The 12,059-nt window shown below is 35.7% G+C and overlaps 1 protein-coding gene across 1 annotated transcript in view; it reads right to left on the minus strand.

Annotated features, from left to right (window-relative positions):
• The window catches only part of CSPP1 (centrosome and spindle pole associated protein 1), a 153,052-nt gene that overhangs the window by 132,513 nt on the left and 8,480 nt on the right, over window positions 1-12,059 (minus strand). Inside the window, exons 4-6 of the mRNA XM_065398133.1 lie at window positions 10,060-10,156; window positions 2,458-2,558; window positions 1,661-1,684 (exon numbers count right to left, since the gene is read on the minus strand). Of these exons, the coding sequence (XP_065254205.1) occupies window positions 1,661-1,684; window positions 2,458-2,558; window positions 10,060-10,156 (222 nt within the window). The remainder of the gene's footprint in view (window positions 1-1,660; window positions 1,685-2,457; window positions 2,559-10,059; window positions 10,157-12,059) is intronic.

Genomic DNA, 12,059 nt, shown 5'->3' on the forward strand with positions numbered 1-12,059 from the left:
CTGTATTTGTGGGTTTTGGGAGTTGTGAGTCTGCTGCTGCTTGATTGCGTACTTCCAATTCCAAATGAGGTATGCAATTGACTGGTCAGTTCATAACTGGTGTTTGTGACTCTGAGGTTCTACTATATGCAAAAACCCAGATACTGAAATTGGGCTAGATTAACAGAAAGAATGATGAATGATATTTTTGTCTGGAAAATATTAATGAATTCATTGTAATCCTTACCAATATTTGATTACTGCCAAATTTTAAACAGCTCTCATGATAAACTTCTCATTTTTAAAAAGATGCTTACAGAAAGTCAGAATTGATATGAAAATTTTGTTTTCTAGATAAGCATACAGTTTAGACGTTACCAACTAAAATACTCCAAGAGCTGCTCAGAATCACAGTATCACCTTACTTTGGAGACTGAAATTAGAGACCAAGGTCTAATCTCCTCCCGCAACTTTGAAAAGTTTAATATGGCTAACATATGTATGACAAAAGAAAATCTTAATATCTAAATGAATCTCAATTAGGAATGGAATTAACAAGCAGTAATTCTTGCAATCAAAATACTAAATATAAAAGTAAAATAAAATGTTATGTTTATTGATGTTTTGAACAAAAATAAAGCAATTCACTATAAATCAAGATTATTTTCATTATTAGAATGTTAAATTAAAATTGTATATTAATTTCAAATTAAACCAAGAAAAAAAAAAACTAATTGTTTTACAAAAGCTCACTTAAATTAGAGATTAAAAGGCCAGTCGTTACAGTTGCTACTGCTATGATAATTCTGTTGCGTGCCAGTGCGGTTATTAACACTGAATATATTAAACAGTAAGTTAGTATTTCACATAAAAACATTCTGTAATTTGAATAATTTGAACACAGCACATATTGCATTTAGTCTTTTAATGCTGCTCTTTCTACCATGTCACTCATCACTCCTTTATTTAAGAAGCTTTAATTTAAATTACTTAAAAGGGACACCACTAAATTAAAAAAATTTAAAAAAAAAAAAAAGGTCACAATTCTGTCCACACATACTATAGTTATAATTAATGCCTAAGATAACATGTAACTAAAAGATTTTTTTTTTCCAGTTTGTTTAATTTGCGCATTGGCACCAATGTTTGATGCATAGTCAGTTCCACTGTTCCCCTATGTAGTCTGTCAGTTTAACCTCACTGAAGAGACATCTATAGTAGCAAAGGAGCAGAAAGCCCCTGAAAATTAACTTTTATTTTTTCTTCACATACTGTAGTTGGGGGCTCTTTCAAAAACTTGACTAATCTCAGAAAGTTCCATTAAAAAATTCTTTATGTACGGTGCCTGTCTAATGTAATTGATGAAGACTGGGGAGCATGCTTTGTAGCAAGTCTGTCTACCATAAGAAACAAACGGTTGAGGAGTCAGCATGATATAGCAATGATAGCAAATGCAAAGAAGAAATCAATAAATGTGGTATTATATTATATTAATGGGAAATAATAAGCATAGTATATCTTGCAATAAGCAAGCATACAAGTACTGTTAATCACAACAGTAGCACACAAACACAAACAAAAATCATGATTTTTTAATCCATTTCATTTGCACAAACCTGATTATAACAAAGCAAAAAGCTAATTTGGGCAGGGCGGAAAAAACATATTGCCAGCACCCTACCTTTCTTTTTGCCTGTGAAATACCCTAAAAGTCAGGGAAAACAGACTATTCATAAAGTGTCTTCCATTAAAAACATTTGATTTTACCAATTAAAAAAACAATTTTTAAAGAAACCTATTTATTCATCTATTTTAAACAAACTGGCAAGCAATGACACTAAGCACACAGCAAAAATTACATTAAACTTAATTTTTTTCATTTAACATTTAAAATCTGATAAATTAAAACCGGATTTAGAATATTCCCCACACACTCAAAATAAAATAAAAAAAAAAAAAAATGAAAATTGTGCCAAGCTTCTTCCATACAAGTTTAAGTTTTAAATCATCACAGTGGCATCTCATACACTGTACTAAGCAGAACAGCAACAGCCTTCTTTACAATCAAATAGGTAAAATTGTAAAAAGGTGCTGAAGAACTGAAGCACCATATTGGCTAAATGAATATTCTTACCTGAGTTATAAGATCATAATAGGGTAATCATGTATTAAGCAAATACCTGTTTGGCATGTTAAACACCCAAGAAGAGTAAAAAAGATGAGAGCAAACAAAATTAAAAAACACATATTTTTTTTAATCAAGTTGTATTATAGTAATTTGAAATCTCAAGACAGCAAGATCTGTGAAAGTCTAGAACATATAGCCCGTCATGGTGTTAGCATTTTAAACCACTTTGATTCTGGAAGCAGGTCTTTGAAATTGTCACGGCTCAGAATGAATTCTGTCTTCTCAAAAGGCTTTTTCATGGTGGTTTTGTTTTTTGTTAAAATCAGAGACTAATTTCAAAGAGGTTTTACCTGAGAAAGATATCGTCTATAATCTTGTCGAAGTTCCTCCTTTAGCTTATGTTTCTTTCTTTCATATTCATCTCCAAGAGGCAAACTCAAGCCATATTCATCTGTAAAGTTTAATACAATTCTTATTCACCTTCTATTAATACAAAACAGTACAAATAAGAGTTTTGTTACTTGCTGGAAAAGATATTTTTGGCTTTTTACCAGGTAACACAAAGGGAAAAAAACTAAATTATTCAAATAGTAATCGTGTGTTAAATTATGAAAGATCAACTGCAACCAATCATGCAGAAAGCATTATGAAAATGTAGTGCCTGTTTTTTTTCTAATTATAAAGAGTTTTCCCCCTTTGGTACTTATATTTCATTGCCTTAAAAGCAAATTTACCACAATCTGAACTCATAAGGATAAGTTTGCAAACATTTCTAAACAGCAATATTTTACATTACTCCATGCAATCTCTATACTCGATATTTAATCTTGAAGCAAGCAAATCACTTCTCTTTAGGACAAATGTTAGTGTAGAAACGAAGAATTTATTACCCGATATTTCACACTGTTTGCTATGCAATATCAAATGCTTCAGAGAATGTATTTTATAACATTCTACTTGTTTAGTATGAAACTCATATATACTGGCACCAATACAATTTTGAAGAGACTCACGGCCACAAGAAGCAATGCTGTTTCTTCATTCAACCTTTCTACTCTAAAGTTCTGAATTCTCTCTCTTAGACTATCAAATATGCTGTGACACAGATTCATATTTAGCCCTGCTTCAAGACCGTTTTAGGATTTTGAAATTGTTACACACTAATCTGTGTAGCAAATATATTTTAGTGTCCTCTGAAATCAAAACTGATTCTGAGAAATTAGAAAGAAATATCTTTTTGCCTCAAAAGACTAATAATTATTTCACTTGGCATCTGAAGAAAACGGAGAGAATGTCACAAAGTTAAACTAACAGGACAAGTAACAGACCAAGACCTAGAGCCAAATTTTGAAGGCTTAACATTTTTTTATCTATCTTCTCAGTCCATATATTTATGTACTGGGCTGAATATAATCATTTTCCTGTAAACAAAGCTTTTTATTTTCTTCCCCAGCACTATATCATTTATCATCCTTTACAACAATCTTCCATCCCCTCCCCATTGTAACTAAAGTATTGTTGCCTGTGATAACCTTGAAAGTATTTCGAGTTCAGCATGGTCTAACTGGAGTGAGCCAGCGGACTAGAAGCAAGGAATTTTAAAATTTTATTCCCAGGTCTGTTCCTGATTTACTGTGTGGCTTTAGGCAAATCTGTTTGCCTTATTTCCATCACTTCAGTTACTCATAGTGAGGATTAGTTAACGTCTGTATAGTGTGTTGATACATGAAGCACTATGTAAATGTTAAGAATCACTAATCCTGGACTCACATTCTCCTGTTTGTACTTTAGATAGCTAAAACTCATTTTGTCGTTCTTTCTTTATAAAAGAAAGGACAAGAAAAAATGGCATAATGAAAGGATGCACATGATTGGCTTATGGCAGTTCCAGCTGAGCCAGGTTAGGGCATAACCAATCCAGTCAGAATTTGTGAGCCAATCCGCCATCTGTTAAGTATGGACTCAGAAAGAGAAGAATATCAGAACACATTTTTGTGTTTGTTATTTTCAAACTGGCATTTACAGATTTCAGTTGCTGGTTGACAGAGGAGAGCTGCACAGGTGAGCTTCCATCCATAGTTGCTGGCTATTATTAGCCAATCTGGTTCAGTTTTTATAAAAAGGTGGGACAGATTGGCAAGAATAAGGTAAGAGTAAGTGATTTTTATTTAAAAAATTTTACCTCCACTTTTTTTTTTTTAAGCTACACTCTTTTAAAAGCTATTCTAACCATAGTTTCCATAGAAACAGCAGCCAACCAGCAAGGAATTTCAGCTGCCTGCTGTTGATTTAGATTCCTAGGGAATTTAAGGTTGGATCAGCCTAAAAAAAAAAAATGCCAAGAGTAACTAGCAGCTTAGAGTAAAAAACTGAGACCTGGAAATGCCAAATTTAAAAATAAAATCTATGGAATCTGGGCCTAATTCTGTTCTCACTTACAGCAGTAAATCCTCTGAAGCCAATGAAATGTCATTAGTGTAAAACCAGTGAGAAATCATAATCTGGTCTTTTGTCACAAAGTCTAAGGTAATGGGCGGGAGGGTATTTAAAGTTTCATTTTATTTGTTAAATGATCTTTTTGATTATCCATCCAGAAAGACTCTGAAGATAACAATCACACCTGGATAGTGACCTAGGAGTTTACTACAGTTATTAATAGTTGTAGTGAGGGCCTATGCAGGGGCAGGTTGGACAGATATTCTGAAAAGAATGGTTTTGGATACGTTTAGAACTCTTTCTTTTTACAGAGGCTTGGACTATGAGAGGGGCTTGCTCTTTCACTTCTGTTTGTTTTATGCATATGGTTACTCAATATATTGTTAAAGGTCTTCTCTGTATGCAGTGGACAACCTTTGACTAATAAAGGCAATAATTTAAAAAAAAGTCACATCTTCAAGTGTATTTAAATAAACTTTTACAAATATATTTTACTACTTTATAAGTTATAAGTTATTAAAGCATGACTGTACTGAATAACTTCACTTTCCAAGTGACTGAAAACACACTGCTAAATGCTCAAAAAAGCAGAGGAAAACCCCTACATCTGGCCTCTATTGCAATTTAAAGCAGCCTCAGAGCTGTTCTAAATCACATCAACTTATAATGGCCCCACAGGCCATGTATCACCCTCACAGGATGGGGATGTATAGCATAGAGCTGAAGAGGTCAGCTGTATTCTAGCTGGCGTTTAAAGCAGCTTTCAGGCCACTAATCTATATTATTTAATTTTGTTTAAACAAAGTGAGTACATTTTGTTACCAATCTGAGGGACTATTTACAGTAATAAGGCACTTCAGGTCATGTGGTGTTACAGAGTTCACTACTTCTGTGCCTCATAATCTGCATGAAGCATAACAATGACAATGACAATAGCAATGACATACACTATGTTATAACTTATTCCTTTATGACATCATGGAAATATTTCTGATAAAAAAGATAAGAAGTTACATGTGAGGTGGCCGATTCCACTAAGCTCTGGAATTATTTCACTTTCATTCTCTGGACCGGAAGCATTTCTGGTCCCCTACAAAGACTCTCCACTTCTTTTTAGTCTCTTTCCTTTTATGATCACCCCTGGAATTATAACCTCCACAGAAAGTGTCCTCACGCTAGGTCTTCCCTCTATTCCATCACAGACCACATACAGGGACCCAGAGTCCCTGTCATGGCAGAGAAGATTCTCATCATCTCTTTGGATTACTTCTGCTAAAGGATGGACTTTGCCTCAACAATGAATCAGGAGGCTGAGTTTCCTTTTAATTGAATTAATGTATGTAACTGTCCACTTTAACAAGAGTATGATTATACTATCATTACAGTATCTGGAATGGGAGTAATATTTTATTAAAATTTAGTTAATTTTTAATTATCTATTGGTAGGAGGGGGTTAGGATGGGACAAAACATCACCAAGCCACAAAAATGAGTTCCCAATATCACAGTGTATGGCCCAGCTGTTGAACATAAAAAGATAAGATTTTGATCTACACGCAAGTCCAGATCAACTTCATTGTTCTCCATTTTTTAAACCAGAAGTGTTGGCATGATCCTCAGTGGAGTTATTCCAAATTTACTTGGGTATAAGAGAGATCAGAATCTGGCCCAAACAATCTGTTATGCCACATTGAGAGGTGACAATAATATCATAGGCAGAGTTTGTTTTTAGTCCACTGTCTTCGTGGGCATTTTTCTCTAACATATCATGCATAAATATAACTTCTGATCATGCTGAAACATGTAATTATTAAATAAATTACTGAGTTGTACCTTTTTACCCCACTACTTGGGCTGCATTCTTTTTCTCACACAAGAAATAGCTATTGTGTCACTGGCATTATTTTCATGTTGTTACTGTAACAAATCTATAGACATTTAGGAATTCCACTGTTATCACTATACTGTACATCATCGTCATTAGCAGCTTCGTGGCAACAAAGAAAATATACTTCAGATGCACCTTTACCGAACACTCAAGACCCTAATACTTAAACGAAATAAAATCTTTACTAGCTCTTATCAGTACAATGCCCTGTGACAGTTGAACAGTTCTTAATCTATCCAGTGGACACATGTATTATTCAGTTCATTACTGCACATTATCAACTGATACTACTGATATATCTAGTGAAACTGAAGGGGCCTCATCACAGACATGGGTGGGGAGAGAAAGAGTAAAATAATTAGTCCACCAGTACTATTTCTCTATATTTTATGTTTCTACAGTTAAATCAATAAAACACTAATGACTATAGTAAACTAACTTACTGATCAACAATGAAAGTGGCAAAAAATCTGAGGCACATACTTATTCATCTGTTGTCTTCTACACAAGTTTACCCTTGACCTCTGGTGACAAGCAACACTTAATTGTCATTTTAGGTCATTCCTAGTGATGTCATTTCATACAGGGTAACATTAATGACAATAATACGTAGTCCTCTGTTTTTAAATGTAGGCATATTTTAAAATGTAGGCAAGATATTATATTTTTGTTTTTTAACCTCTCTTTTAACATTATAATTAATGTAAAGTCAACACATGATTAAACAGACCATACTTTTATGTACAATCACTCCTGCGTGAAATTCTGGCCCTACTGAAATCAAAGGGAGTTTTGCCATTGACTTCAATGGGGCCAGGATTTCACATTTTATTTTTCAAAATTATCATTCAATCAAGCACACATCTGGAGTCATCAAAATTTGCTTGATGGTTATTTTTTTCAGTGCTGAAATTGACACAGTACCTATAAGAAATTAAATGTAAATAGTTTATTCACTAGTTAACGTTACAATCAAGAGCTGGGGAGAGACTTGTACATCGAACACAGTCCTTCCTCATCTCTACTTTTTCTGTATGTGTTATATCTCACTTGTCTGTCATGTCTATTATTTAGATTATAAATTCCTCAGAGCAAGGGCCTGTCTTAAGTGTTTTCTGTTAAGCTTCTAGTACACCTGTGGACATTACAAAAGCACTTATCTTCTGAACATAGGAGTGAAAGGAGAGTAATGCTCTTGCATCTACAAAGCACTTAAACATCAATCCTCACAACACCTTTGAGATGAAGGTAAGTATCACTAGCCTCATTTTATGGATTGGAAAACTAAGAGAGAGAGGTTAAGTGATTTCCAAAGCCACAAAATAGAGTTGGTGCTACAGCCAAGATTAGAAATCCCATGTATTATATGAATGTGTATTTGAAATATACACCATTACTTTTCAATACTAAATATTGGTTTAATTTAGGGAACTTAATTTACCTTTAGAAATTAACAAGACCAGTTTACCTGGCTACATCTGGCACCACCTCCTTTAGCATCAGCTTGACAGATACCTACGCACTGATGCCACCACTGCATGTTAGACTGTGGTGGCCCTAAGGGGTAGAACTCATTCCACATGGATCTGCTCCCAAGTTCATAACCCCCCACTTTTAAAAATCCCTTTATTCAGGTGGTTTTGGTACTATAGTCCATAAAGTTTTAATTGTTTATCCATTTATCATTGCTGCTATTAATTATTTCTGCAACACCATGAAATGGGGCACTTTAGAAATATTTCATTTTGAAACTAAAAATATCCTTGTGGCTTTTTGGTCTTATCAAGTCCTCACATTCTTTAAAAAATAACACACACACACACACACACACACACACACACACATAATTTCCACTGACAGCAGTGCCATCTGCTGTCATAGCTGACGTTATTAACATTCATCACTGAATAAGAACTTTTGCAGTTTACGCTCTCTATTTTAAAGAAGCAATTTTACATCTGATTTTACTCAGACACAAAAATTAGAAAATGCTAATGGCAGCATTATTGTTTCCCTGAAAGGAGGTGAAGAAAGGACATCTCCACATTCTTGACAGGGGCTTGAGGGTGTCCTCCAACTTTCCATGCTTATTCACAGTCTAAATCTCTCAGCCCATCTGATGTCGTATTTACAGGAGAGTGCACAGCACAAACCATCAGTGCCACTCTAAGGCCCAGTTCACAGTTCAGTTACAACCATGTTTTTGTAACCAATTTGTGACACTTTCTTGACCACAATTTACAACAAACATGGTTTGAGTTTTGGCCATTCTTCAGCTTCTCTCTTTCAAAGCAGTGGGTGAACAATTGTAATTATAATGTAGTACCCAACATACTGCCTAATCTTGTTTGTTTGTTACATTCTGGGGAAATCAGAGCAGCTGCCCTGCCGCACCTCAGCAAGCGATATGACTGTCCAAAAGAAAAACACAAAGAGCAACATCAGCAGCACATGTCTTACCACAGGCAAGGTTAGAGGGTCCATACACAATGCAAAAAGAAAGTGTTCTTAACCAGTCTCAAACACAATCACATGCAAAATAAGGCATCTGGCAAGGGTGAAACTGTTAGCTGCAATGTTTAGTAACTTAGTGTTAACCAGATGGTGTGCACACACAAACCATAGCCAAAATTTTCACACTCAACTGCCCAAATGTAAGCTTTTACACAAATAGCCTGATTTTCAGAGATGATGAGCATCCTCAGCTGTCATCTTCAATTGAAGTTGTAGGCACTTGACACCTTTGAGAATCAAGCCATTTATTTAAGAGCTTACATATTGACTTAAGAGCAGTTATGCCCCCAAATTTGAAAGTCTTGAACCCATGTTTAAAGTCAACCATGTTACTAACTGGTTACAAAGTTAGCTAAAATTGTAATGTGAAAAGGGCGTAATTGATCATAGTAGGCTGGGGGGCAGTTATTTAAATAACATGAGGCATTGCTTGCTCCCAGAGATTCAATGTTTCCTTTGTTAGCAGCCCTTGCCAACCCAAAGAAAGACACTGTAGTTCTAAGTCTGACATCCATCTAGATGACCTTTGCCTTGTTAGACTAAATCTCCTGAGAAGCCTATTTGTTTGAGTTCCTATCAGCCATGCCATGGTGACAGGACAGGACCTTATCCTAAGAGGCTGACAGAAAAAGCATCTTGCTTCTCTAGCTCCAAGCACAGATGCAGAACTTCTGGCAGGAAGCTGAAGGGGCGATCCACCTGAAATGCTATCCCAATATACAGTTTTCTTCCAGCAACCCTGAACACAATAAAAACAGACAAACCCTCTCTAAAAGACTGGCAAATGGACATTAGCACAAGACACAAAAAGAGCTCTGTGTACACTCGAAAGAAGTTGGCCCAATAAAAGATATTACCTCAGCCACCTTGTTTCTATTAAAAAAAAAAAAAAAAAAAAAAAAAAACTGAGTTAACTTTAACTTTCAGAGGACAAATGCAACCTCAAAAAACTCAAGATGTTTAAAAGGATATAAACACTAAGTGCCTGAATTGTTGTGACACTCCTATAATTAAGAATCCAAAGGATTCATTTTTTCTTAGCTGTGCAAAGATCTCTAAGATAGCACTTCACTATCTACACCTAAAAAATGCTATATATTAAAAACATATCATACCTAGAAGATAGTTCTGTTGACTGTTTGGTGGTATATTTTCTTTAGCCATAGAGATTAATGCTTTGCTGGTCTCAGAAAGCTTCTCTGCACCTTTGCTCTGAAAAGAAAAAAATGTAGGTCTTTGCAAGAATAGATAAGGGAAATAGCCATAACATACCTGAAACATGATTTAACTTTTGACTGGAAAACAGAGGGTTTTGGTTATTTATTTAATACATGTAATAGACAGTATATTTCACGAATATTAAAAAGTAGCTCCTGTATTAATGCAATAATTACTCTGCTACATTTGATCCCCAACACCACTTCAAATTGATTATGTACTCACAGGGATTTCATAGCCTATCCATGCTCAGTATTTTTCCCAAGAGATCTGATCCACCTTACTTGGCACCATGACTAGTCATCTGCTAAATCAGTGATTTTCAACTGGTTTTTCCTTTGTGGACCCCTAAAAAAAATGCAAATGGAGGTGTGGACCCCTTTGGAAATCTTAGTCTGTGGACCCCCAGAGGTCCACGGACCACAGGTTGAAAACTACTGTGCTAAATGAATATCTAGGCATGGTGGGTCAAGTTCAGACCAGTGTCTCCACTGTGCGCCCATACCCACCCAAACAGTTCAACAGGGATGACGCGTTCATCTCACCCCACTCCTTGGAGCTGCTCTGAACAGCGGTTAGGCAGCAACTTTAGGGGAGGCAAAGATGAAAGCCTGTCTCCTCTCACCACCCTGAACATTAAGCTATTATAGAGAATCATGGGTACATAATCACGCAAGAAAACATGAGGACCATGCAAGAGACACCAGGAAGGGGGGGGAAGATTATAATGGGTGCAATAAGAAATAGTAAACACAGCAAAGAGACAAACAGAGGAGGGCAGGCAGAGGAAGGGAAAGAATAAATACAGGATTGGTGAACCGCAAAAAAACGTATTCTAGAAGCAGGAACTCTGACTAACCTTCCCCCACCATCCCAGAAAAGAGTCCCAGGATAGGCGAACAGGAACCTAAAATCAACTGCAGGCAGGATAATGGGAAGCATGAGATGGAAAGGAAAGTTTAATTAGAAGTAAACTATTTAACTTTAAAGTAGGGCTTGCGTTTGAGGGTCATTGGCTACCAATTCAATAAGTACCAAAAATTATTAGACTTGGTAACTGAAAGACAGTCAACACCCCCACCCCAAACTAATTTTTGCATCCCCCTTCAAAAGTGAAAAGCAGTGAATTCCCTTCATTTGAAATACTGCTCGAGGGAAGTGAGAGACAAACCCCTCCAACAAAGATTAAATTAAATCATTGTCTCAGAACATGATTTGAGGCATCTATAGCCAAGCATATTGGTTCAAGACTGCAGTCAATTAGTATTGAAATTTATCATGCTGATGTGTGGATTATTTCTGAGTTTTCTGCAGACAGTAGCTGTAACCTGTGAATTTGTAATTAAATACTACTAGTTAACAAATGGAAGACTCTCTCTGATCACACGTCATTTTGGACAATAAAAGTGCTTACAAACGTTTTGAAATTTTATTTAAAATTTCAGCATTGCAATACTGCAATACTTGGGTTGGCAACATCCATAATGGAATGTTTATTTGTGAATAAAACAATCTGCGAACATACCCAAACCACAACCCACCCCAAACATCTGACCAGATATGTTTTGCAGTGTGCCCTAGATGTCAATATGCAGACTAGGTAGGATGGCAAATTCCAAAGTCTCAACCTGACTCAAAGAAAGACTTACTAGCAACTCCTTCTCTTACATACCGAAGGAGGTAAGCAAGTCCCCAAGCCAGTTAGGGCTTTATAGGTCAGAACCAACAGGTGCAGACATACAATGCTGACTAACCAAAACCTTCTCTTCATCAAGGGCATGATTCAGGATAGCTAGGGCAGAGTCATAGAAATCATAGGAAGGCATAAAACTTTCTCCATGTAAGTACTCCCATTACTGAGCAAATTAAGGTGATCTGCAAGATTATCAAATCTTTA

Source organism: Emys orbicularis, chromosome 2 (assembly GCF_028017835.1).
Source record: "Emys orbicularis isolate rEmyOrb1 chromosome 2, rEmyOrb1.hap1, whole genome shotgun sequence".
NCBI classification, from domain to species: Eukaryota; Metazoa; Chordata; order Testudines; family Emydidae; genus Emys; species Emys orbicularis.